The sequence below is a fragment of the Lagopus leucura genome, unplaced genomic scaffold (assembly GCF_019238085.1).
Source record: "Lagopus leucura isolate 7727_CA_CO unplaced genomic scaffold, USGS_WTPT01 Super-Scaffold_741, whole genome shotgun sequence".
Classification (NCBI taxonomy): Eukaryota; Metazoa; Chordata; class Aves; order Galliformes; family Phasianidae; genus Lagopus; species Lagopus leucura.
This window is the reverse complement of record NW_024962256.1, coordinates 218,019-246,011: the sequence shown is the minus strand read 5'-3', so window position 1 is coordinate 246,011 and position 27,993 is coordinate 218,019. Positions and strand designations below refer to the sequence as shown.

At 48.0% G+C, this 27,993-nt stretch overlaps 1 protein-coding gene and 1 long non-coding RNA gene across 2 annotated transcripts; one reads left to right on the top strand and one right to left on the bottom strand.

The window, feature by feature from the left end:
• Window positions 1-101: 101 nt before the first annotated feature.
• Window positions 102-27,993, top strand: ARL3 (ADP ribosylation factor like GTPase 3). The gene is made up of 6 exons (XM_042863741.1): window positions 102-198; window positions 8,788-8,931; window positions 9,744-9,860; window positions 14,239-14,289; window positions 16,293-16,478; window positions 24,417-27,993. The coding sequence occupies exons 1-6, from the start codon at window positions 196-198 to the stop codon at window positions 24,462-24,464; spliced, it is 549 nt and encodes a 182-aa protein (XP_042719675.1). The 5' UTR covers window positions 102-195; the 3' UTR covers window positions 24,465-27,993.
• On the bottom strand, window positions 10,233-22,382 carry LOC122175792. The gene is made up of 3 exons (XR_006177507.1): window positions 22,309-22,382; window positions 10,714-10,831; window positions 10,233-10,265 (listed from the first exon to the last, which is right to left on the bottom strand). It is a non-coding gene; the product is annotated as an uncharacterized LOC122175792 (long non-coding RNA).

The following is a 27,993-nucleotide window of genomic DNA, read 5'->3' as shown; positions in this document are numbered from 1 at the left end:
AGAGGCCGCGCCCACCTCCCGGCGGCGGGAGGGGAGCGAGCGCTCTGTGGATGGGAGCGGAGCTGGAATGGGCTCCGCCCCCTCCCGCGGGCCGTGAGCGCGTTCCGTACGTCCGGCGGGAAGCGGTGACGCGGGACGTAGCGGCGGCGTGTGTGTGACGCAGTTGCCCATGGTAACCCCGCTGCCGCGCAGAGGATGGTGAGCGGGGCGGGGGCGGCGGGCCGGGCCCGGCGGGAGATCGGGGCCCTGCGGGGGTCCGGCGGGAGATCGGGGCGTCGGGGGTGCCGGGGTGCCCATCGGGAGGCCCGGGGGGGGGCCGCGTGGCCCATGTCGGAGGAGATCGCTCGGCCTTGGGGTGGTGTTAATTTGGGGTGTCCGGCCCGAGGATCGGGTCCTGGGGGCTGTGTTTGCATGGGGATTGGTGGATCCCCGATGCGGGTGGGAAGCAAGAGGCGCAGAGGCCCGCTTGGCCCGAGGAGAGGCAGAAGGGAGGATTGACAGAAAGGACCTGGCAATGATGGGGGCAGCGTTCAAACACGGAGTGCTGGGGAGGGCCTGGGGGCATCTGCGTGGAAAGACCATGGACGGGGCAGCCAGGGGGAAGAGGTGGTGGTGATAGTGGTGGTGACCCCAGCACAAGACATGGAGCTGTTGGAGCTGGTCCAGAGCAGACCACAAGGATGCTCAGAGGGCTGGAGCACTCGTCCTATGGAGACGGGCTGAGGGGCTGGGTGTGTTCAGCCTGGAGAAGAGAAGGCTGTGGGGATACCTTCCCCGAGAAGATGTGCGTTCCCCATCCCTGGAGGAATTCAAGGCCAGCTTGGATGGGGCCTTGGGGGAGCTTTGAGATCCATTCCAACCCATCCATTCTGTGCAAAAGTCAGCTGCAAAAGTTGGGGGAGCTCCAGGAGAGCTTGCAGAGTTGGAAGGGCTGTTGATAAATGGCCTTAAAAGGGGAGCTCAGTCTTGGCAGAGAAGCCTGGGTGTAGGAGCTGGGGGTTTGGGCATGGATAGAGCTGAGACATTACCTGGGGACTGGGAGAGACCTGGGTGGGATGAACAGTTTGGGGAATCACTGTGCTGTGCCAGTCACTGTTGGCTGGCTAGGACAGGCTGCTGGGATTTGGGTGCTCTTGGGTTTTCTGCCATGGGCTGGGGAAATGGGGATAGCGTGGGCTGAAGAGAGAAGACTCACCATGGGAAGGAATAGAGGAGTTTTGGTGCTAGTGAGAGAAAGAGATGATCTAGGGAGGAGAGGAATGCTCAAGTGTAGAAACAAATTATTTGATGGGGAGCAGGGTTCATTGAGGAGAGGAACTGGAGCCTCACTTCAAAGGTTTTGGTAAGGACAGAGGGCATTACTGGGAGACAAATGTGTGGTGATGGTGAAATGTTGCCTGCATCATGTTAGGGTAAGGCTGGATTATAGACTTGGGTGCTGGATGCTGCAGTATTTGGGGTGGAACGGGATGTTGCTGGTGGAGTCCATCAAGGACTGTCAGGAAAGAATGAGTGGGCATCAACAGAGGGGTGGGAAACAGCTGTGGTGGTTGGGGAGCTGCTACTGGGGTGCAGCGTGTGCAGAGAGCCCAGACTGAGAGAAAGAGCTTCTGTAGGGCAAAGCTGTGTTTTGTCCAGAAGCCCTCTGGATTCAAGCTGGATTAATGTACAGGAGGAGGCATAAGTGAGAACAGCAAAGGCAGCTCCTCATCTTTGCTGAGTTAATTCTGGCTGCATCCCCACCTGCTGTACCACAGAGAAAGAGATTGAGATAAAGTCTGTGAGACCTGCTCTATTTTAGATCAGGCGATGATGGAGCTTGTCACACCAGGCACCAAAGCCATCACAGGATGGACATCTGCTGTGGAGATGAAGGCAGCTGCCTCCAGCAGCACCGTGCTTTATGGGATGCATTTGGCCTGCAGCTGCTATCAGCCAAATCTGCTCTTCTGCTTTGTGATTCCTGATAAACTGGTGTAGTCTGGGATCTGGCTGTTGTTAAGTGAGTGTTTTTGTGCATGGGGAGGGTGGACTGGGTGTTTTCCAGTGCTTGTGTTATTTGGTGCAGCATTTTAATGCTTCCTAGTCTATTTTCCATTTCTGGGAGTTGTTTTGGAGCAGCAGCCTCTCAGACCATGGACTGGCTGGGCTGGGCGGCAAGCTGGGGAGCTCTGTTACCAGCTCTCTGGAGTCTCAACTTTCCCTAAAACTGAATAACCCTCAGTGGCAGAAACTCTGGAACATCAGCACATACATCCAGGACAGCTCTGCTGCCCGGGGGGTATGGAGCAGCAGTCAGAACTGATCCAGACAGCCTGACATAACAACGCACTGCTTGCCATCTGAGCTGCCCATGAGCAAGTTTCTGACCCATCACGATTGCACTGGTAAGCACTGAAACCCTCTTCAGTTCTGCTTGCTCCTGCTCCAGTGATAATGGGGTTAATGCTGATGTTTAAATTATTTCAGTGCTCATCCAACTGAGTAAGTGCAGAGGGGAAGTGTCTTGTTCTGCAGAGCATACCAGCATTTCTCACAGCTGTGAGGCAGGGATGCTGGAAGGTCATAGGTGGAGCACGGAGGGAAACTTGAGCCATAAAAATGCATAGCACGAGAGATGCGTGGTGCTGAAGGCTTTGGCTCGGTTGAGCAGCACGTGTGCTGGGCTCACAGCAAGGGTGAAGGGAGATGTTACATGAAAGAGTAAGCAGCCTTCAAAAGTTCTGGAAGTGCTGTGTGAAGCAGAGCTTGCGGCTTGCTTGTCTTCACCAAGTGAGATGGTATGTAACTGATGGATAACAGGGCTGGGGGATGACCTAAGTTTTTCTAAAGCTGTTGACTGAAGATGACATCACTGCATCAAAACCAGGTCTGTCAAAGTGTGGCCCCATTGTACAGCTGAGGAAACTGAGTCATGGAGCGCTTGGAAGACACCAGGCAGATGTTGTGCAGAGAATGCAGTACCAACATAGCAGAACGTGTAGTCAAACGCCTTCCTCCTGGCCTTAAGCTCCCATTTTTAATAAAAGCAGCACGTATCGTTGCCTGCTGTAGGCGTACCTAGTCCTCAGAATTTTCCCTTTGCCTCTTGTCTGACATGGAGGCTGTACCAAACTGACTCCATTAAAACAAAACATTTTCCAAAGCTTTAGCAGTGGTCTGCTGCTCTAGTTTCCAAGCAGAGTTGCACATCACACATTTTTCATTTATTTACTGTTTGTGCGATGGTTTTATGGGAAACGATGTGCAGGGAGTGCAGTATATCAACAACTGGAGGAGGTTTCCAAGTACTGCACTGCTGGAGGGGAGACAAAGCGGCAGGCATCAGCAATCCCCTGCACAGGGCAGAGTGCTTCCTTGAAGTCTGCAAAGAGCAGAGGAGTTTGATTTTAATTATGAAAGGAGAATTCATGCTGGTGTTGGTTAATGCACCAAAACACAGAGTGCGGTGTGACCTCTTTGACAGAAAACTGTGTTAGTAGGTTCGAGCTGGAAGAGCTCTGTAGGTGACTCGGCTCCATTAAATGTGGGATTTCAGCAGAGAAAAGAAAGTCTGCATTGAATGACACCATATGGTGGAGACATGCAGCAAGCAAATGATTTTGTTGGGAGTTCTGCCAGAGTAAGAAGTATTGAATAAACCGTGCTCAATAGATTAATTTACTTCGGTTGTGTTTTGAAAAAGACTGGGTGATTTTATGACCATTAGTGACATTTGCAGTTCTGCAGCCGAAGATAAAGGTAATCAAACGTCATTCTTCAGGGCACCAGCTAATCAGCGCAGTTGTCAGGCCGGCTCCCCTCCTCCAGCTGTGTGTGTGCAGAACCGCACGCTGGACGGCAAATGGAGCCTCAAACATCCTCTGCTGAAAGCAGGAGATTGGGCTCAGCAAAACCTCTTGTGCTTCCCCAGGTGCGTGACTCGCGTGTGACCGCCTGCGAGCATCACTTGCCCCACTGCCTTCATCCGACTAGTTAGAAATGGTGAATTGCTGCTGCATTGCTTGCTGAAAGTCAGCAGTGAGCAGGGCTGGGCTGTGCTCAGGCGCAGAACAAGGAGATGTTCCCCCTCCGTGGTGAGAGATAACAGAGCGATAGGAGAGAATTTGAGGCAGGTTCAAACTTGGCCCCTTCACCGCCGAAACCTCCTGGAGGACTGTAGGTGTGGCAGAGGCAGAATTAGCAGGAGAATCGCGGGCCGGTTTGTGGGTGTTGTGTGAAGTTTCTCCCACGGCTGTGGGGAAGGCACAAAGGAGGGGCTGGAGGACAGAGCGAGGCACTGTGCGCTGCTGGGAAATGGAACCACCACCTCTGCGGCTCATGAGCTGGCTAGAAAGGGCCAGGAGGTGAAGGTCCAACCCACAGCCATGGCAGCAGGGGAGCAGGGGCAGGGAGGGGTGGGCGATGCAGTCACAGCGGCCGGAGAGGCGCAGGGCTTGTGGCCGTGGTGCGTCTCGGTGAGTGAATTCCATTTCAGCTGAATGTCCACATGCACGAGATAAGAGATTGCTGGTGACGGAGGGTGGTTTTGTTTAAAATTCATTATCTGAGCTTTGTGGTTAATAAAGTTAAACAGAACACATTTGCTTCTCTTGGAATAGGAATCAACTGTGCTGTGCCGTGGCTTGCGGGCCGAGCTTTATCCATGCCCTGTGTATCCTGCCCTCACTACGAGGGGAAATTGCTCTTTCCATTATGGTCTTATATTGCCAATCTGATACAATATTTAAACAGATTATCTCAATGCTCTGTTTGTCCCAAACCAATTTTTGTTTTGGCCTATAAAGCGAATCTTCCTTTCGGCGGCTTCTGTGGTACAGGATGTAGTTACATGCATCAACTAGTTCAAAAGGCCCATCTACAGCCTGGATTTAAAGCTGAATAAACCCACAAAACCCTTAGCTAGGACTATAAATGTCACCGTATTTTTATATATGTCTGTATTTTCTTTTTTTAAGGAGAACAGGATTACTGCATGCAGCTATAACTGAACGTCCTTCGATAATTCAGTGGGTATTTTAAACCTAGCAATGATAGGCTTTCATAAAACCGCACATCCCCGTTTTCAGAGGGATGCTAATAAGATGGTTAGCTTCCCTTTCATGCTCAATGTGTTTATGAGTGCACTTACCCATTTAGTTGCATCTCTGAATTTAATGCCCCGCTCTGATTTCACAGTAATTGTCAGGAGTCATTTTTTCTTTTCGTATGTCCCCACTCACTGTCTGGAAAATGCCGCCTTCTTGTTGCTGACCCCATCAGTCTGTCTCCTCACGGTGCTTGTAAAGAAAGCCCTCTCCACCAAGGATAATGATGTTTTTAAACAAGCCGACCTGACATACAAAACATAGTTTGCTTAACTCTGAGGTGACCAAGCGGCTGTCGCTGGCTGGCCATGCCCTGCCTTGAGTTGCTCCCTATGGTTGCTCTTCTCCAAAGGCTGCATGCGCTGCCATGCTGTGCTGCTCATTACCCAAACAGCATCTGCAGTTCCCTTCTGTGTTACAGATGCTGCAGCCTGCTTAGTTTGTGCAAATGCCATGCTGCCCTTGCACTCCTGCAGCCATCCCCACAGCTCCTCTGCCAGGACCCGTCTTGCTCCTCACCCCACGTGTGCTCCCTCCTTGCTCAGGGTACGTTTGCTTGCTGCACTGCCTCAAGGCCATGCTCCTCTCCCTTGGCATTTGAGTCTCCCCTTTGCACCACCATTTGCTGGCTTTTCTACCTGATGTCCACCATGGATACCAAGTAGTTGTTTCTTGTCTCTCATTGGACCAAGTTGGTTTCAGCACTGTGTCTGCAAGCACGGAGATGCTAATCCAGCAGCATGTGTGCTGGGAGGGTTGCTTGTCCCTTGTAGTGCCTACATGCTGCAAGGAACTCAGCTGAGTTATTTTTTCCAGTCTACCAAGCTGTCAGGAAATGCTTTCTGTCTTCCTAACTAGTATGCTCATAACACCAATTAAAAAAAAAATAGTAAGTGTATTAGAAACCAGTCTGTGCCTAGCTTTACTTAACCTTAAGCATTCACTAACTAGGGAGAAAATGCTGAGTGCCAGTTTTTAATAATATTTACAAAATACTACTAATCACAGCGGCCTGGGCTATTACTTGGCTCTTGATTCAAGCTGTGTACACAAACCATGTAACCTATGCTGGCGGCTACTGAGATAGAGTCCACCTCTCTGTGTTGGCCTGCTTGTCTTCCAGCCTTTTAAATCAGCTTACTTTATACCTTAGAGAATACTTTTATTTCTATAAATATCCTCCCATCCATTGGCTACCCCAGATAATCCTGCGATCAGCCGTGCCGCATGTCACTCGAGCAGAATATGGAGCGATGCTGATCGTTCTCTCGTAGGCTGTCATACTGGCCCAGAAATAGCATCTGTCTACAATGGGAGCAGCTCTATTAACATTTATAACAGTTCCTCTTCCCGACCCCTGGGAATTGCTCCCTGGTAGATAAGCAACACTTGGTAATACATTGCTTTGCGCTCGCTGTTTCGGAGTTGAATTCTGAAACATAGCATCTCCTAATCCTGATCTGCTCTGGGCTGCACCGCTCCACTCTTAGCAGTGCTGAGAATAGGATTAGCATTGCAACAACTTCTTTTTTTAACCACGAGCAATAAACTGAAATAATGGGGCCTAGTTCAGAGCCCTCTGAAGTCGGCAGCAGCTCTTTGATGGGTCTGTGTTGGCTTGGGCCAGCATGTAGGAATGGGAAATTCACAGCGTTTCCTGGGAAGGGGGTAAAATGTGTGAATTTTAGAGTTCCTGCTCTCGTGGGGAGCTTGGCTCTGCGTATTTAAAAGCCAACAAATACAGCCATAAATCTGACTGCAGGTGAAAAAACGTGCGGTGCAAGTCGGGCAATTACAACTTGCATGTTTTAATGACGTCAAGTGCATACAAGCACTGGAGCCCATCCCATTGCTGGGCATTTTCCCTGCCCTCCACCCCAGCATTGCCGGGCTGGGGAGCTGCCTGCACCCACACAGCACGGCCCATCCGCCCGCTGTGGCTGCACAGAGCCAGCTGTGGGCACCCAGCCTAGCCCAGGGTGTCACAGCCCAGGCTGCAGGCAGTGCGTGTGGGCATTGACCGCCGGCAAGCAGAGCCTGCTCCTGATTAGCACCTTGAGCTGGGCCTGGCTTCCCAGGTGTTTAGCAGCCTGTTTATGGTGCCGGTGATGCAGCTCAAGGGTAAGATTTCACTTCTGCTGCTGTGGTTCTGTGCATGAGCTCTGAATATCTGACCCTCAGCTTTCCACAAAAGCGCAGTCACAATGGCAGCCGTGCAGCATCCTACAAATATCCAGCAAACACAGTTTCAGTAAGTTCCTCCTCTTCTTTCGAATTGTGTATTTGAGCTGCATCTGCTAATTAAATGGGTAGCCAACAAATTACTTCCAAATCTGAAATGCTTGAAGGGGATGGATCAAATCTAACCTGTGTTTGGATCTGGGTATATTTTCACACCATGCAACGAAAGCTTTGACATCATGATGGGTAGTGCCACGTCCTTTCCAAACTGCCCTTTGTGCTGCAGCAGCACAGCGCTGCGACAGCAGTCCTGCAGCCCTTCATCCTAAGGACAGGTTTCTGATTGCTTGATCAGGAGGGGATAAGGAGTAACCCTTATGGCTCAGATAGTCCTCGGCTCCCAGCAGGAATATTTAGAGGGCGTAGTTCCTCTTAGCAACAAAGCACTTTGTGACATTTAGCTAATTTGCCCTTGCAGGTCGACAAGAATTGTCATCTCCGTTTTGCAAATGGGAGAACAAAACTGCTTGAGACGCGGGCCCCCATGGCCTGGGTTTGTGCTGATATCTGAACTTCATTTTCATGATTGCCCTTCGAGACATGGAAATTGTCTGTGGGAGGCTGAGCAGGATCCCGAAGGCTCCAGAAGGAGCTGTGGGTGCATTTTTCCTTGGGGTTTGCCCAGGCAAACAAGCTGCAGGAGCATCCATGTATCTCAGCCCTTCTCCTGCAGGGCTGAGGTCCAGATGGAAGCAGAGTGATTTGCTCCTCTTGGTTACACATCAGGATCTGGACCATTTTTCATCCATTTCAGAGAGGTGCAGGTCTCTGACAAAAGCTTGGGTGTGCTGCTGTAACGTGCACAGTTGTAAATGAGCTGACCTGCATATTCTGTTTCCTAATCCTGAGTGATACTGTCAGCTCAGAGAGCTGAGCCTGGCTAATGACTGAAATCCACTGTGCTTTTCTTAGCGAGGACGTGTGGTGATCTGAGATAGCTGTTAAGTGCTACATCCTGAGAATCAGAACTGCACGTGCCCCATGGGTCCGGCATGTTTTAGACAGATAAACGGGGTTTGAGATGATCAGGGAGTTACTATGAAAAGAACTGATGTCAGGTATGCCGTAACCTACAGTTAACCAGAAGGGAGATTAAATTAATGGGGTTTTCCCTCTGATAAAGATAATGAAGAGCTCGCAAGGACTTGGTTTGCAGCTCCTATATGTAATATCCTTAGGCACTGTCTTCCTGGCACAGGCAGTGCCAAACAGCTGTGTGACATGAGCGATGCAGCCAGTGGTGCACCCCACTGAGTGGCATTTGTGCTGTCTGAGACCTCACTGATGCTCTTGGAGATGAAGGAGAATTGTGGGGAGGGGGAAGAGTAGGAGAGGAACCGGGAAGAGGGAAGGGGTTCAGCCTGTCCTGGGATCCAGCACTGAACAGAACCTGGGGAGCACAGCCTGGCGGGGAAAGTCAGAGGGGAAATAACAACTACAGTCTCTCTTGCTAATTTAGGGTTTACTGTCAATCCTGCGTAAACTGAAAAGCACCCCAGACCAGGAGGTGAGGATCCTCCTCTTGGGACTGGATAATGCAGGCAAGACTACACTCCTGAAACAGTTGGCGTCTGAGGACATAAGCCACATCACACCAACACAGGTGAGGAAGGCCTTTTGTTTTACAACCAGACAACTCCAGACATCCTGTATATTCCATCGTTCCCCCTCTGGTACCTCCAGCCCCCTTTCGTGAAGCATGAAGGTTGGGGAGAGAGAAGTCACCCATCAGAAATACTGCAGCACTGCTCCTGTGTTGACCAGAGGAGGTTGCTAGAGAGCTATGGGAGATGCTTCCCCCCACCCTGTAGTTGCCTTGCAAAGCTCCCAGCTCCAACACCCTAATTCCAAGTCCCAGTCCCCTGGGTCTTGCGGCAGCACGTTGCCAACCCACACCACATCCTGTTTTTCTACTTGAATGCCCTTTCAGTTGGTGCTTTAATTGATGAAATGGACCCTTCAGACATGCAGCTGTTGCTCTTTTAAGCCCGACATTAGTTGCGTTGTGTCGAATTGAGCTGAGACCTCTGGCTTCACGTTAGCTGGGACTCTCTACTCAGCTTTCACAAGCTCAATCCTGCTTCTCACAGTGCCCTTGTTTTCTCCTTATCTGCAGCTCTCCCACCTCTTCCTGCACCCACCCTGCTGAGCCTTTCCAGGGTACTAACTGCATCATATGTTTCCGTAGCCATGACAGCGTCAACCCTTGACCCAGGAACACAGGCAAGCTGATGGTTTAGTGGCTGTGTTCATTTTCACCAGTGCCTCTCCTGCAGCCGATCCATCTTTGTGGCTGCCTGCCCATCTCACAGCATGGTGCAGGCACAGGATATATAAGGTGCTAATGTCTGCCTGTGAATCTGATCCAGCCGTTCAGGTTTATGCTCTATGTGCCTTTGTTTCTGCTCTTTCCAGGGCTTTAACATCAAAAGCGTTCAGTCTCAAGGCTTCAAGCTGAACGTATGGGACATAGGCGGACAGAGGAAGATCAGGCCGTACTGGAGGAACTATTTTGAAAACACTGATATCCTTGTAAGTACTGGCTGCAGTTGAATGCTGTGTTCATATAATCCATGGTCTTGGCCAGAAAGGAACAAGCAGTGTAATGTCCCCGTTCTCAGCAACACCATTGCCATTGTAACAGGAGTTATTCCGAGTGAAATGGCAAGATTGGTTGGGTGCACTAAGAAAAATGCAGTGATGTTTGGAGAAATCGTTCAGTTGTATGTTTTTACTTCCATGGGATGGTGCTGGCTGTGGCCAGTTCCTTTCCTCTCATCTCAGGCTCTTTCAAAAAAGTGAACATCAGTTACTTGTAGTTTGCCCATCTATGGCTCCTTTCACTGGAGACTCCCAAAAGCCCATCATGGGTATGAGCGACTTAAGCCTCATGTATGGAGGTGGGTCAGAATGGTGCCTTTTTTATGGCTGGGGAAACTGAAGCACAGAAGAGTTAAATGTTGTGTCTGGCATCAGATAGGAAGGCTTCTGGCTGAGGGGCACAGAGAGACCCCTTGTCTTTTCCTTTGGTCCTTTCATCATTACACCGTCCTTTAATGTTTTTGACATCTTAGCTGCAGTTACCTTACAATTAGCTACAGTTGACTACCATTATAATTACACTGCAGGACCATGCCAGAGCACGTTACCCCGGGACCTTCTAAGTGCTGTCCTGACTAGTTTCAAAGAGTACCTCTAACATGCAGCCACACGTGGCAGGATGGAGACAGTCTGGGGGCTCCAGGCCCACCCCCCTGCCAAGCAGCACTGCCAGTGAGAGCAGAGAAAAAGCCATTCTAAGCAAGGTCTACAGGCTCCCATGGGAAAGCAGGAAGCTTTCTCTGAAAGACGCCCTTCCTCCCTTCTGTATTACACACATCCATACTCACTGACTTGCTGGGAGCTTCAGTTCACCTCCATAGTAGGATCAGTGCAACTAGAAGTAGGGCTTTTTGCTCCGAGGCTCACATAAGGGTCCTGAAGGGTCTGGCTGTACCTGCAGGCTTAGAAAACATTGTCCAAATGAATATGCTATTTAAATAGGTCTAAAAAGTCCCCTAGTCTCTTCTCCAGATTCTCTTCTTCCAGTGTTAATTTGCAGTCTGATGTTTGAAGGGGCATAAACCTGAGTGGTTGCTTTTTCAGGGAGTAATGGTGTAATCTTAAAAAGAGAAAATCTGTGTTTGAAAAAACTAGCAGGACAAAGAACACATACTCTTCTGTGGCCATCAAGAAAACATGGCATGGCTGCAGGGCTATCATGCCCACTGGATCTGAGCTCTGCAGTTGCTGGTGAGGTGAATGTAGATTTGCAAATCAAAGTCAACACTGCAAAGCAGCAGCTAGGGAATCTTTGCTACAGCCGCTGTTCAGACTGCAGAGGCTGTACAACTGCAAAACAGTGCCTGTGAGGCTCTGCTGGCAAAGCAATGAGCTATCTTGGTCTGTGGTCTTCCCCCCTTCCCAGGGTGTGCTGCATGAGAGGTGTGGAAATAAAGGTGAATTCAAAGACAGGAGATGAATACAGCTGTGTTCCAGTCCTCCTCCCACTCTAGCTAAAGCAACGTGCAGAGAAAACCTTTCTTTTTATACGAATAAGATAGTTGGTAGAACCAGAGTCAGTTTGGAGGGAAGCAGCAGTGTGAATTCAGAGAGGGAGTAACTGATGCGTATGTGGACATGAGCCTGCACTCCCTACTGGCCAGCTAGCAGCCAGTCCTGGACTGAGAGCCGTCTCCATGTTAGTGCAGTGCTTAGCCACGTCCATATGCACCAAAACTGGGATAGCAAAAAAGGTAAGATCAAGTTCTTTTACCAGCTCTTGCACCCCTTACAGTCAGTAATTCATCTCCTCTTGCAAACCTGATGCAGGTCATGCCTCTGTAAATTGAGCTAACTTATCCCTTGTATTATTCCCTCATCCAGCCCCATCACTTGCAATTTCTGCCCAGCTCACTTACTCCAGGTTTTGTTTAGGCCTGCTCCTCAAAGGAGACACCTCACATGTGTCTCTTTCTCATTACGCTACTTGAGGGCTGCTCAAACTAGCGAATCATGTTACAAAACACTAGAGCCAGAAGCAAGCCTTGTGTGGGCCTCGCTTCAGAAGAAAGATGGAAATAAGATATGCCACAGTTCCCAGGACCCCCTGCTTCTGTCTTCTCCTAAAATATATTGCACAAAGTAGAAAGGACCCTTTAAGAAGTATTAAAAAGCAGGAAGTGATTGCAAATTCAAATCCATGCAGGTGCCTTTGAATGAGAGCTAGGTCTTGCATCACACACCTGTGATATTTGGAAGCTTAACCCAGGCAAATAAGGTGTGGATATCTGGCTGATTGCATATTCAGACAGGCACCTGCAGCTATTTGGCACAGTGGTTTCTGGTTTGGAAGTAGGCACTCTGCACATACTTCATCTTCTCTGCTGTGCTTTTGTGGCTTTTGCCCTGAGCGCTGTGTCTCCAGTTCTCATCTTGCAAGGTAGGTCCCTAGCAAGAAACAGAGAGGTGCAGGAGAAAGCCTGGCTGGCTGTGGCATGGGGCTCTTCCTTGCCAGTTAGAAAAGCACCATAATATGCAAGGTGTAACCTTTTATCTAAGAAATAGTGCTCTACTATTGCATTCATGCGTTGCTAAGCTTCCCCTGAGATGTCTTGAAGGGGGAAAGATGATAATCAAGTTTCACAACCACCACTCCACATCTTCCTTCTTTCTTTCTAGACCACGCTTTCTACCTCAAATGGGATGCACAGGGGTGGGTGCTTTGGACAGAGAGGACAGGTGTAGCTGATGCAGTACTTTTGGGATCACATTGCAGGGAGAGGCTGTGTCACGCATGCCCGTGGGCCTTTCCCCATCACGTGGCACCAGGCACGTGCATTACTGCCGTGTCCCTGCACAGCTGTGTCCAGCCCTGCTATGTATCCATAGGCTCTCTCAGTGTTCATCAGCCACAGGGAGGACCACAGATCCCAGCTGATCAACTAACAGGCCAGTGAGCCTGCAGAGATTCCTCCTTCTCAAGGCTGGCACACAGATTCTCCTACCATTCATCTGGTCCCATTTTAAACAGCCCTAGCACTGCTCGCTAAGGGCGTACCTACAGTTTAGTAGACAGTGCTGCTAGAGATCTTCCCTCCCCCTACTGTTTGGTCAGAATTATCCTGGAAGCATGGAGTCTTGCGCTGAAACTGCCTGCAAGGATGCCATTTATCTTGATGGCAGGGTGCTGTGCTCATCTATTCCCTCAAAACCATGCTGACACTTGCTCCCTGTAGCCACCCAAGAGCATGCATATGACATCCTAGCAGCTTCAGTCAGCACTGATGAAGAATGGCAGGGGCTGGAAGCGAAAGACTCAGTGTTTATCACCAGTCCTGTCCCTGTCTGCTGCCCCAGCAACCTTCCCCTTCCTATAAGATGAGGTGATTCTTGCCTGGATGTTATATAGAGGTTCCCCGGTTTCTTTACGTGTAGTTTGCTATGTGTGCTTTCTGAATTGCGGTAGCACTGCTGGAGGGAAGGAGGAGGGGTGACTGGATTTACTAATCCCTCATCTTGTGGGGTCTTTGAGGAGCCTTTTAGCCTGTGCAGAAGGCATTTAAAAAAAGGAAAGCAGGACACGGCATGCTGCTGGAGAGGGCAGGGACCCTCTCCAAAGGCAGGGAGTCTGCAGGCTGGAGAACCACTCTCACCCAGGGACAGATGTCTGCCTGGGACCTCCTCTCAGACTGACACGTAGTGCCCAGCTCTGAGGAGATGGAAGAGCTCTGCGGTCAGACTCTGGGAGCCAGCTTCGGCCTGTCTCCTCTGCCACCTTAAGGACAAGCTGACAGCTGAAGACAGAGTCTTGCAAGCTGGATCCAGCCACCTGTCCCAGGAGGTCATGGTAGGACAGAAACTCAATGTCACCAATATATTCAAACTTCATCTGTCCCCTGAGCACTATTATGTGCCTTGTTGGCTTATGAGAAGGTGACATGTTCTGCTAGAAAGCAGCTTGGTCTATTCACAGCTCTGCAGAGCTTGGGCACTGTTTGCTAGGGTGAATGACCATGTCTGGATCCCCACGTTTTGCCATCCTGTACTCAGCTCCAGCCTGTAAGCTGGCCATTTGCAATGATGCCAGGCAGTCTCCTGTTCTCTTCAGATAACATGGAACTGGTAAGAGCATCCCCAGTACTGCCACAAGCAACCTTCTGATCCTAACCACATGGCTGTCCACTCCCTTGGGTTTTAAAAAAGGAGGTTCCTGGCAAAACATCATGACGTTTAGACAACACTTGGTATATAAATAATACTAAGTATCTTTGTGCCCAAAACCATAATTATTAGGCTTAGCTCATTTATATGATACTAAGGAAGAGCGTCTTCTGGGAAAAGTAACTTTTTCCCCTCATTTCTTTTTCAGATCTATGTCATTGACAGTGCAGATAGGAAGAGGTTTGAAGAAACGGGTCAGGTGAGTTACTTATGCCCAGCTTCCTTTGAAGTAACAGAGTGCTTCTGAGTGCCCCTTGCTCACAAAACTTAGAGAGATGATTTTGTTGTTTATGAGGAAAATTTGCATTTCAAGAGAGACCTGCCTTTCAACATCAATGCAGATTATTTTGGTAGATGTGAAACAAGGAAAATAGGTAGCCTAATTCCGTTTAAATAGAACGGTTTTCATTAAAACTATTCAAGAATAGCAAACAGAGCCCCATACTAGAAGAAAAAAAACAAAAAAAAACTTTTCTAAGTCCTTTAAACCTTGCCAAACCAAGACCCTTAGGAATCTTATTTTCTTATTTACGAAGTTGAAATGGAAATCATATTGACTTGATTGTCTTTTGGATGTAATTGAAAAAAAAAAAAAACCAACCCAGGAACTTTGTAACTAGGACTGGCTAGAAAATAAGATTTCCGTTCTGCAAAGTTTTGATGTTTTGTAATGTTTTGTGTTTTAGGATGGAACAAAAATAGGACTCTTGAACTTTCTGTTACAAAAATTGGAAAGTGACAGTGTCTCAAAATACCTAACAGCAGATTTGCCCCTTGAAATGGGAGTCAGAAATGAGGGATTTAACCTAAAGCCCTCTGTTCTGCCTGTTCTGAAGGAGGCACTTGATCTTTTGTCTCTCTAATCTGAAGGGCACACCCTCACAGAAGGACTGTTGGTTATTTTAGGAGCAGGGGAAATTTCTCTCCTGTTGATGCTGTTTTGTTTTATAATCAGCAATTAAATATTCATTAGGCAAAAGAGAGGGGGAAGAAGCGGAAGTGTAGAGCACTTGCCTGAGTCAGGTGAACTCAGACTGGACCCCTCACATTTCCACAAATAATTTGATTTCAGTAAATCAGCTGTGTCAGATGAAAGACCGATTTTGTTGAAAAATTCCTGGCCAACTCTGTTTATAACTCTGTTCTCTCGCCCTGGTTTCCAAACCAAACATTGCTTTTCAGGGGATGGAATCAGATTTCCACTGCAGTTTAGCATCTCCCTGACTGTGCTCCTTTAATCCAAAAGTGTCTGGCCAGTGAATGAAAGATATCAGGACAGCATCTAAGAGAAAAACCTTTCCAGCTAAATAAGGAGCCCACAAAAAAAACCTCATCTACTCATTTCTCTGCAATACCAGCAGTCCCTGCAGGTTGAAGTTCTGCTGGGTTTGCCATATGCTACATAGGGAAGTGACTTGAGACTGCTTGTTTCATGTGAGGCCATTGCACAACCCTAGACATGAAGTATTTCAGCCATCGTTGATCTACTGCAGATTCAGATTTGGGCTATTAAAAGACTCTCTTTGAGTCATTCAGTTTAGAATGGACAAACCCATTTCTCAGGATGCCACCCAATGTGTACTCTGCATATGGAGCCAAAATCCAGCTAGCAGGGCTGACCTAGCTTGTCTTCAGCTAGCCAATGCCTTCAAAAGCATTGCCACTTTCTTGTGGGATTTCCATTTCTGGTGGAAAAGAAAAAAAAAAAAAAAAAGAAAAAGAAAAAAGTCCTCTGCTGCTCAAGTTGCAGTTCATAGAACTTGGAACAAACCCCTGAAAGTCATTATTAGTGAAGATATCAGGGCCGGTGTCAGCGGCTGCTCAGGTACAAATGCCAGTCAGGCAGTAACTTAAAACAGATTCCTCATCCTGCCAACTTACATGTTTTTTGCTGTTTCATCAATTTTGGTCTCTGGGGAGCAGCGACTGGTGAAACACAGAGCTGTAGCCTTTAAGGCAACTGCTAATTTCAGACTAAGATGAAGATTTTTGTAACCTGTAATTGGAAGAAATAGCTTTTGAACCTTGGGCTTGGATGATTGTATACATTTTTCTTCTCTTATAATAAGAACACTGGAACACGCTCTTCCAGCATTTGCCCTAAATATATTTCTAATTAGAGACAACCACTGGTGGTTGAAGGTTTTCTTCCCTTGCCTCCCTCCGCCTTCCCCTCACCCTACTCTCTTGTAAATGATATAGGAGCTGGCTGAGCTTTTGGATGAAGAAAAGCTTGGTGGAGTCCCCGTGCTCATATTCGCTAACAAGCAGGATTTGCTGACGGCTGCCCCTGCTTCAGAGATTGCCGAGGGACTGAACCTACACACAATCCGTGACAGAGTCTGGCAGATCCAGTCTTGTTCTGCTCTTTCAGGAGAGGGAGTACAGGTGAGGCACTGGAGAGGGCTTGCTGTGCCAGCAGGCCATCTGCGAGACAGAGATCCTTGTCTGCGATCTGCAGGGTGGGGCAGCGCTGGCTGCATCGCAAAAGAGGGTCAGCAGGGCCAAGCCCTCACTGCTCGCAGCACGGGTCACGTATCTCACTCACCTCCTGTGTGCAGGGGAGGGGCAGCTGTGGGCCCTGGGGATCTCTCTGTCCCTGGAAAAGGGGAGCCTTCGCCTCCCCACCCGGGACCCCTTGACCGGGCCAGATGAAGACATTGATTTATTTTAAAGAGACTGCTGTCAGGTTAATCATTTTCACAAAACAAATCGCCTTCTACTATTAACCCCTTTGACTGTTACAAGTGTGCACTTTAGAAATCTGATTTACCTTCACTACTAATGTCATTTGGCGTTCTGCTCAACCCAGGCGCCAGAGAACAGCCGATCAATTTTTCTGATCTGAGAAACACGAGAGCAGCATATGGGGCAAAGACCACTTCTAATGGCAGCATGTGGGGCAGCACAAACCCTGACAGGGGGCTGAGCTGTGTTCCTGAGCTGAACTGTAATAGCTGCGCCTTGTAGCCAGTTCGTGCAGCATAGTAGCTCTTTGTAATGTAAATGGGACCTGGGTTTGTTTATTTCACTCTTAGGCTTTCCTGAATTAAATATTTGCAGCGCTCCCAATCCAAGCAGTCAGGATTATTCCCTTCACTGATACTTAAAGAAACAAAATCATGAAGCCATTTATCTCCACTGCAAATTCAGTGAATTCCTTATTTGCAGATGCTACAGGGCTGCTCAAGATAGCCAGATCTCAAGCTGAGTACAAAGAGTCAGAGCAGAAGCCCACAATACTGAGTGGGCAATAAAATGGCAGATGAAATTCAGTGCTGACAAGTGCAAAATAATGCACGTGAGGAACAACAACTCTAACTAGACATATATGATGATGGACTCTAAATTAGCTGCCATTACTCAGAGCAGATCACTGGGAACAGCAGCTTAGTGCTCAGCAAGGGCCAAAAAGGGAAAACCAAATGCTAGGGAGTTGCCAGTAACTAGAAAAGGAATTTCTAGAAAACTCTCCTCTGTAACAGAATAAAGGCATGGTAGGCACCAGCCTTGAACACGACATTAATTTCTGCCTCTATTCCTATCTAAAAAGACTTCAGCAGCAGTAAAATCAGAGTCCAAGAAATTACGTTGAAGGGTCTTATGCTTAAAACATGGCCAACTAAAAGCACAAAGGAGGTTGCTGAGGGCCTTGTCCATTCAAGCTGTAAGCATCTCCAAGCATGGAAATTCCCCCATCTCTCTACATAGTATTTTCCAGCACTTAACTGCTCCCATCAATAAAAATATTGTCCAAATACCTGCTCAGAAGTATGAGAGATTTGAGGATCTTTTTTTGAGATTATTTTGAGAATGTTCAGCAGTACAGAGTGACATCTGTAAACGAGGAGAATAAATAGATTGGGACTTGCAGCTTAGAAGAGAGAGAGAGAGAGGACAAAAAGTGAGAATGTCTTTGGGGTTTATGGGATACAAGTGACAGACTATATGCTGTTTCTTCCACATTGCTAGAGGAAGGAGGTTCCTCGTGAAGCAACGATTTAAAACAAGTAAAAGCTGCTTCTTCGCTAGTTGCATAATTGAGTTGTGGATCTCTTTGGCTGAAGATGCTGGGGAGACCAAAGGAATTGGTTGGCTCAGAAAAATATTAAGCGAATTTCTGAAGAGCTCCTCAGACAAGATCTGGGGATAACTTTTGGGCGAGGAACAGCCTGGGCCATAGACTAGGAGAAAGAACCCAGTTCCTACTTGTTCTTTCCCTTGGCGTCCATTGACCTGACCCCTTACAGTAGTTATTTAGCTTTGAAACTCTTAACCTAACATTGAGACCTAAATGTTTCAGATGGTGTCCTTCAAAGGCCCTTAGTTAGCTAAAATACAAATTGAGCTATGTTGTAACCACCCTTGTGAAAAGCTTCAACTCTGCAATCTTTATTTTGAAGCGGTGGTCTTAAAAGGGAAATACATTCCTCAGTGGCAGTGTGTGTTGAAGTCCAAAGAAACGTGATCGTGATTTACGATAAAGTGAGATTGCAGTTTCAAAGGGTTGCAGACAAATCAGGCTACCTGCTTCCTTCCTTCAGGCCCTCCTCTATTTTATCTAAGTCCAGCTCTTAAGGGCAGTAGAATGGCAGATGAGTTTCTGGGAGGAGTGCTGGATGTGGAAGAGCTACATGACAGGAGGTGGCACTTTCTGTTGATGAGCTATGAAGAATGCCTCTTTTCCAAACTGATCTGGAGGCTCTCTGAAGCGCTCTGCGCACTTTTTTGTTGCTCAGTCTTCCTTTCTGTGCCCTCTCCTTGAAGTGTAGTGCATCTTCGTATGCATTCAGTTGACCAGAATATAAGCCCAAAGTTCTCACCCAGAGAAATTAAATCCAGTTCTGTACTTACTTGCAGAAAACAGAAGACAAGAGCTAAATTAAAGTATTTGCAGCCCTATAGATTTTGTTCATTATGCTTATCTAGACAAATTAATTTAGATGCAGGGCAGATAATGTGCTGTTGTCCCCAGTCTCATTGCCCTAAATACTGCAGCTTATTCCATAAGTAATTGTTGCAAAAAGGCAAGTCACAAATTCTCTGCAGCTTAAAGTAAGAGCCCTTGTATTTCTCTTGTGCCATAATTCCAGCCCTGTCAAATCAGGCAGCAAGGATGCCAAGCTCTCCTTCTCTTGGCAGTTCATTGAACAGAATGTTTTCCAAGATGGCTTTTAAACTAAAGGATCTTAGGTGCAATTGGATCAGCCCAGAAATAATGTCTTCATCCCTGGGACTCTCAGAAGTCAACATGCTCAAAATGTAGGGGAATCAAAGAAAAACTTGTTGAGAGCATGAGATGAAGAGAGAAGATTTTGAGAATCGTGGTACACTGTCTCTACCAGTGGCTCAGAAGGAGGCCATCTATGTGTAGTTAGTGATCAGGTCACTGCTTTAAGGACTTCTTTGAGAAATGACAATGAGTGACAGAAGAATAAATGAAGATGTGGAAGCATCAGGTATTCAGATGAAAGGCGAAGAGCAATCACGCTAACCATCACTGCTGATGGAATACATTAGCTGGAGTAAAATCACAGACGTCACTGATGGATTTTGCAAGGAAGGGTGGTAGCATATCTAGTGCTCAGCAAACAGAGGTACGGAGTTCATAGGAGAAGATTTTTGTGATAGCTTGAAGGAAGAGCGATGAGCAAAGATAAATAATGCCGATACATGAAGGAGAAATAGTTTGAAGGTCATTTAATTAGTTTAGCTGCTAGCACCATGGTGTATAGAATTGGGTAGTTAAGACTGGGGATTTCAAGGTTAATGAGATTAGATTATGGTTAATAGAATGATACAAATTTAGAGAATTTAACTATTATTTGAATTGGGTTATTTAATAAAACTGTTAATTAAGGAGGGAATCCATATTGTCATCTTCTCTTTTAAAATTAACCGTCAGGGACTCAGGAAGAAGGGCCCAGCAATGTTCTGGGCAGGCTCAGGAGAAAGGTGGCTGGGTTAACTGGAAACCCCATACAGGAAGCCCTCTGGAAGCCAGCTGGCCATCCTGCATTGTGCCAGCTGAAGACTTCTTTACCTCCAGAGTGAAATCACGGGCAACACTTGTCTGCTCAATCACCCTTCATAATATCATTGCAAGAGGAGCGACATCCCTCACCTTAAAAGCTATTTCAAACAAGCTTTCTGCTTGCATATGATTTTAACCTTCTGACTAGTTATCAGTTGGGAAAGCCTCTTCTCCCTGCCATGACTGTTTGGACTCTGCCTCTAGAGCAGCAGCATCCTGTTCCAGCTTACACTGAGACCCTTGTGTGTGGTACAACAAATGAGGGAGGTGATCACCAATTCCAGCAGAGAAACACAAGGGAGACCTTGCCTCACAGTAGCTCTCCATTGCCACGTGGGCTCTCCTGGGGTTGTGACCATGTCTCTAATTGCTGTGCAGAAGCTATGCATGTTCCATCCTGGCCAGCTGGGATGAGGTGAAAGCTAAAGGGACTCCCCCGCTTTTGCTGGAGATGCTTCTGAGGGGGCAGTACGTATTAAACACGATTCAAGACTTTGGACCAGTCTGTGCTCTGCAGCTCATTTCTTGTTTGAAGCAAGAATCTTGGATCAAGGCAGCAGGAGCTCAGCCTGCCCTGAGGAATCTCCTCCAGGGCGATGCTGCAGCATATTGTGTCCAAAGTCTCCCAAGCATAATAGCACCCAGGAGACTATTAAAAGCCAGTGGAAATGAGAGTAGCCACTAAACTCTAATTTATGCCAGAGCCAGTCTGGGCTGAACTGCTTACTTCTCCCTGTTGGGCTCTATTCTCCACTGGGAGAATGGAGCCCAAGACCTACATGTTGCTGGTACTGCAGTTCACCACTCTGACAGGGGCAAGATTCAGAGCAGGACTCCCAGCAATCTTCTGTGTTATATCCTCTGAGCTAGGTTTTGTCTAAAAGATGTCTAAGCCACAGCAGGCTGGCCAGATATCTCCCACATCTTAAGAAGGTTCTGAGGCTACTTGTGAATGTGATTTTAAACCAATTTTGACTACTGCAGCTCTCCTGGGGCAGGCAGAGCCAGTTGTGATGAGGAAAAGCAGCAGTATTTCCAGACTACAGGGAAAAGTCTTGTGATTTTTAAGCAGGGTAAAAAGAGACTCTACAAAGTTGCAATGGGGATACAAGCTCTCAGAGGACAAAAAAGCTTGCACCCAGGCAAAGGCAAGGATGGTATACTTGTGGGAGCCTATAAAGCCTGCCTGTATGCTGAGCAGAGGTGCAAAGAAATGACAGATAATGAAACCACACTTACAGCTTGCAGAGGGAGAAGAAAGCGGCAGTTAAAATAACATACACCAAAAATGCTAGAGATGGAGAATTTTGTACTTGCATGACCCAATTTGTTATGGCAGACAGAAGATTACATGAAAGGATTAAGCTTTGCTGTCCTTAAGGTCACATTAGGGGTCACAAGTTTGTGGCCTTGCCTGATCCCTGGCTTGCAGGGGAGCAGAAATCAGGATGCTTTTTTATGGGGTGGAAGGGACTCATTCACTGCATTTGAAGTCAGATTACTTCACTCCCACAGCCACAAAGCTGATAATGCAGAGAATAAGCAAGCAGTGGGCTAATCTCAAACAGGACTTTGCATTCCTCCTGGGGGAGGCTCTAGCAGTTCTTTCCCAAAGGGTGTCACAGCACAACTCCCCTGGCACAACAGCAGACGTGACTGCAGCGAGGCGGGGTTGCGCTAAGCAGCGTTTCTCTGCAAGGAGCATTATCCTCTTCCCTGGAGTTCTCTCTCTTTGCTTTGGTAAAGTTTACTAGCTGCTTGTTAAGGAGCTAAGAGAGCTGAAGCCGAAAGATCTGAAATCTTTCCCTGGCTAAGTTTTCCCATGGTTGACTTGAGGCTGGAATACTAATATTGTATCCGTCTCCATCCTCAGCATATCTGCCAACGTCTCTGTCTCAACAAAGCAGCCCAAGGACATCTATCAAGATCTAAATGTTACTGTAGGGACTGTACTTTCTGCACAGAGCCATCTTTTAAGCATGCAGATATAGGGACAGAAAATGCAGGGACAAAGGATGACTGCAGCTGACTCCTTGTGGACTTGACTCTTTCAAGCATCTTTTCCTCCTTCCCCTGTGCTTTCCCCACAGAGCTCTTTGTGTTTGTAACAGCTTCTCTCCATTTCTCTGTCTTAACAACCCCTTGTCCCACTTCAGACTTTAGGTAGAAAAACTGCAAACGTACCTTCTTGTTTCCTTTGCCTTCCGTTGCATTTGCTGTTGCACTCAGGGCACTGCAGAAAACGTGCCCTGACAAAGTTGCACCAGAAGCTGCAGCATGGCTGAAGATGAGGAAGATACATCGCAAGTAGAGCTGGCTGCATTCGTTTTCTCTTTATCTCTGTCAGGCAGGGAGATACTTACAATTAAATGTGATTTTTCCTGTCAATTATCTCACGCCAGAAGAGAGTTTTAAAATCAATTCCTGCTTTAAAAGTTCAGCGACCTACTTATGTATTTCAAGCCTGTTTGGAGTTCACCTTTCCTCTTGCATTTTGCTATGTCATTCTTTTGCCCTCATTATATGCTTGATGCAGCCAGGCTCCCAGCCATGGTAAATCCCATCATAAACTCTGCTTTATGACCCTCACCACACCGGTGCTAAAACGGTCTGTCTTTCCCCTTCTTGAGCTCCCTGATGGCAGCAGGCAGAGTTTTAATCACTGTGAATTCAGGTTGTGGTCAGATTAGGTAGAAGATAGGATGCGTGTTTGTTGTTTTGCAGTGATGTATTGTTTCTGGGATTACTGTGCTGAATAGCAGAGGGTGTCAGCTGATATTTATTACTTAAAGCTGTCTCAGCTGTTCTGGTTCAGCAAATAAACCTACATTCAAAATGAATGAGGAGCTCTGCTTGCCTTGTATGCCATGATGTGTGCAAATGTGATTATTGCTTCCGAGGCAGGGGAAGCTGGAATCATTGTGGGAGCGTTTTTAGTTATTTATTTATTTTCACTCTTTGCAGGCAATCACGCGCATTTCTAAAGCACACAATGGAGCCAAAGGCTTGACACCTCTCTTCCCTGCCCCATTGTTAAGCCCTGGCATTCCGCTGGCTGGGAAGGCTGGCTCCCTCTCTCTCTAAAGTGATAAGCTTTAAACCATGCTATTGATTGCTTAAGGCGTTACATGTTTTACACCTAGGTTATCGGTGTTATTGAAAGGGGAAGACACAAAGCTACTGGGCCTTAAAATGAATCTACCTCTCGTCTTTTCCCATTTGCTCTGAGGATTTCAGACAATTTGTTTTACGCCAATCTCTGCTGTGGAAATAAATAAATGAAACTGGAGGCAGCAGCCCTCCCCGAGGTTCGAGGTAGCAGTGTTATTAGTACCTGGCCCCACGTGCAGCCAGCCAAACTGGGCTTGCTTATTCTTTAACACAGCATGTTGACCGTTGAACATAATGCACCAAAATCCTCCCAGAGCTCTAGAGTGGCTTTCACCCAGTTTACAAGCACAACCATGTCCCATCCCACCTGCCTTCTTTCTGCCCGTGGCACCAGCAATGCCTTGTAGGTAGGGTAGGGGTGGGTTTGATGGGACATAAATATGAGAACTGTGCATCCTGCGCTCCGTTCTCTGCACCTCACATCAGAGAAGCATCAGGAGTGGGATAAAGTGTCACTTTGTACTTCAGTGGCATATCCCGTTCTGGGACCTCAGCAAGAAACTCGTGCTCAGTTATTCACAACTGAAGAGCTGCCCTATTGCTTGCAATAGCAAGAAGAAGTAGCTGCACTCGTTTTTACACAAGTACCCTAATGAGTGTATCAGCATCGTAAAACATGACCACCTCTATTCTCACTGTGTTATCCCACAGTGCCTGTTTCTCAGAGGCACAGAGTCTACATGCCATGATTAAAGGGACTTTCGTCCATCTGAGCTGATGTGATTTGCCTGGGGACACACAGGAGGCACGCAGCTGTGCAGAGAATTAGAGGCACGCTCTGAATGTGGAGCTGGCTGTGTAACAAACAGCTTAAAATGCACAGTCTCAAAGACAAGGTGGCATGGCCAAGGTTACACAAATGATCTGAACCTAGAATTGAGCCTCGATCTGCTGCTGACATACCTTAACTGCAAAGTGATCCTTCCTTGAAGGACCGAGGCATAGTGACACGATGAGATGATGATACTTTTTATGGTCAGAAGAAGGATTTAATAACTGAGCAATGAAGCGCTTGCCTTTATGCACGGTGGTTTTGGGCACAGAGTGCAGGCATGGGGCAGAGGAGGACTGGAGATTCCCTTTCCCTTCCCTCAACTAACACTGCCTTTCTCTGTCTAAAGGACGGCATGAATTGGGTGTGCAAAAATGTCAATGCAAAGAAGAAATAAAGCACTCTGAGCTGCATGGAAATGGAGGAGCGGTGGGAGCAGAATTCTAGCCTGAAAACACTAATTTGCTGCTTTCTGACCAAATGTTTTTCCATCTGTGCACAGCTACAGCTGTTAAAAGAAAAAAAAAAAGAAAGAGAGAGAGGAAAAAAAAGGGAACACCATCGGTTAAAACCTACTGCTGGATTTGGAACTTGACCTGCTCTTTAGTATCGTTTTTTATCCCAATAAAGGAATTATATATTTCCTCCCTATGCATAAATAGTATTAAATGTCTGATTAGCCAGCAAGTTTGTAAGCAGAAGCAAGACTGATTCAGTGTGAAGCAGAGGGAGTGGTGAGTTACTGTAGTTGCTTAAATGCATAGGAGCTGCCCTATCTGTGCAGGCTTGCAGTTGCTGAGGACACGCTCAGGTGTCAGTCACAGCTTTTCCTCAGTGACAGATAAAACGTGGTTTTGTTACCAATTGTGGGTAGTTTCTTAAAAAAAACTGATAAGAAGTCATTTGTGTAATGAGGGTAGAAGACTTCAGCATATTCCTATAGCCATAAAAGAGGAGTTTGATCATAACGAGACACTGCTACATTGCGACGACGCCGTAGAAGGAAGAGGGTTATGTGTGTATAATTGAAGCTCTTTACAATTGGAATAATGCAGGATGAGCGTGCCTGGGGCTTTTCTCGCAGCTGAAGGAGAATTTAGCCCGGCGTTTCACCTTGAGCCAGCAAAAACGTGGTTCCTGTGTTCAGTAAGCTCCATATGTGAGATTAGTCTTGATGTTGAACAATCCCTGTTGATTTTCCCTTGATGTTAAGGCAACTCCGCAGCAAAATGCAATTAAGTCCGTGATTACTTTCTAGAATGAGATACCAGGTCCCAGGCTTCCTCTCTGCAGTGTGCAAAACCCATTCTCCCGCCCTCCTCAGCAGCCCCGCATGGAGGTGCCCCCAGCCCGCTGCCAGCTGCAGCTCAGCCGGGTGGAGGTGAGGAGCCCGGCAGATGGGAAATGCTCTTTATAGGGAGGTTTTGTTCTCCCCTGAACTGCCTTCACTGCAGAAGGATGCGGTTGCTGAGATAGAAACGCGAATGCGTTTTCCACCTCCTTGTCCGCGATTCAAATCTATCCCCAGCTGACAGCGGGCAGGAGTCACTCAGCGCGCCAAAGCAGCCACGTCCTGTTGAAGCGTGGTGACTCCTGGGCCAGTTTCTAACGCACAGATGGTAAAATAATCCCGCTGCCCTGCTTGCCAGCTTTGTTTGCCGCCTGCCTGTGAAAGGCCAGGGCTGGCTGGGGACCGCCTTACCCTTCCACCTCTTGCAGGCGGGCGGCACGGGGCGAGCTGTGTGTCCTGCGGCATGTGGCTTCACCACGCACCAGCGAGCTGACTCATGGAGCCAGGCGGCCAGCTGACACCCCTGGAGCTCCACGCCTCGCTCGTCCCTTCCCCTGGACATCTCCAGCTCACGGCACAAACATCTGCACTGTGCGTGAAGCCGCCTCCGTGTTAGAGCCCGGCAGATTGAAATTGTCTGGGGCCGCTTCCAGGTCCCCCCGTACATGGGGATGGTTCAGGGGTTGGGCTGCGCGTAGTTCAGCTGTCATTGCTGTGGCTGGGGGCAGAGGGACAGCTGGGACAGCAACTGCTGCAGCAATCCAAGTGTAATCTGCCTGCGTCTGTGAGTCAGCACCCTGAGTGCATCTGTCTGCAGCCCAGGCGGGACGTGCAGACGGAGCGATGCAGCCTGCTGCAAAAAGCAGGGCTGGGAGGGGAGCGGAGGCTCCATCGAGCTGTTAGGCAATAGCTAATGACACAAAGAAGTGACACGCTTCCAGTTGGCATGCGTTGAGCAAGGAGTCGTGAGGAGAGATGTTCATTTAAACAGAGCAACTGTGTTAGCTTAAGGGGAGCCTCAGGAAGCTGAGCCCTCGTGTTTCTGGAGCCAAAGGAGGAGAAATGTATCCCAGCACGTGTATGAGAGATCCCCTTTTCCTCCATATCCGCACATATGCCTGATGAAAGTGCTGTAAAGCATTGCAGCCCCTTCTGGAAGGCATGCTTTGGGCTGTGGGAAACAGTCCCAGGCTTTAGGCTGGCACTGGGTGCTGAGTGAAGTGCTTTGGCTTCTCTTCTCTGCCCCATCAGAACAAAACCCCCCTGGGGGCAGAAGGGAACCCTCCTCACCTGCAGGACTGCAGAGCTAAGTGCTGCCCCGCTCTCTGCTATTTCTTTAGGCTTCCATCAGTTATACTTGGAAAATGTGTGTAAAATGCCGTAAATTTACTCTTGCTCCAGTTTGGAAGGAAAAATTGCCTTACTGAACTCAGGATCCAGAAGCGTTTGCTGGCTCATTCCTTATGTTTGCTGGTTGCTTGGTCCTGCTCCAGCCAGAGCTTTGCCCGTCATCTGGTAGATGAATGTGGTCTACCTGGGAGGATGGAGATGGAGGGTTACAACGACTGAAGTAAATCATCTTGCAGCAATGGCCATAAATGCTCTCTGTACTGTAAGCTCTGTGTATTGACCCGGTAGAAATGTAAAGGGATGTGGGGTTCTGCTCACCTGCCGCTCTGCCCCCAGCAGCACCCGGCTCAGTACCACCTGTGAAGCTGGGAACACAAACGCTGCCCCTCTGCCTCCTGACCCATTTGCTTCATGCTAATGTCCTGAGGAGGCTTTGTCCTTCCAACTCTGCTTTGCCCTCTTTGAAGTGAGATCCGAGCAAAGCAAACCATCTCATTGGTATGGGTGGAGCTCTGCCGCACATTGCATCGATTCATAGATTTTTAAAGCCAGAAGGGACCATTATGTTCCTCTCTCCTGACCTCCCGCATAACACAGCCCATTAAATTCCACCCAGCCAGGCTCGCTGCAAGCTCGATGCCTTCGCTTGAATGAGAGCCCCTCTGCCAGGCAGGCAGCAGCCTGATTTAAGGCTCCGAGTGACGGCCGACCCCAGCCCAGGCACGAGGAGTCTGTCGCAGGGGTTAATTCCCTTCCCGGGGGGAGGCTGTCGTGCTTCACTTTCACATCATTAAATCTGGCTTTACCTTTGTGATAGATTAAAGACGCCTCTCCTGCCCATTGGTGTTCTCTGGAGGGGAAAGATGATGGAGAAGTGAAATTCTCCAAGGGCACGGCAGGAAATGAGGCTCTGATGTTTGCAGCGGGGACTCGTGCTCAAACCCCAGCTCCCCAGTTGGCTCCGATGGAGAATTTCTCTCCTTGCCCTCGCATTGTTCCCCACACCCCAGTGCCACCCCTCGTGTGCTAGAGGCTTTTCTCCATCGGAACTGTTCCTGATCAGCAGACGGCGTTGGCTGACCGCAGTGGGGTGAGGCCTCTCCTGCACTGCCTCTTCCATCGTGGTTCTGCTGTGGCCAGGCCCACACAAGCTCTTTCTTTTATGTTCCCTTTCTGAATTCCACCAAAAAGGGGTGTTTGCAATACCTGCTCGTGTTGGTACTCGGTGTATGGTTTAGATGTCTTTGTCAAAAAAAAGAAATCATTAAAATTTAGTAGAAAGACA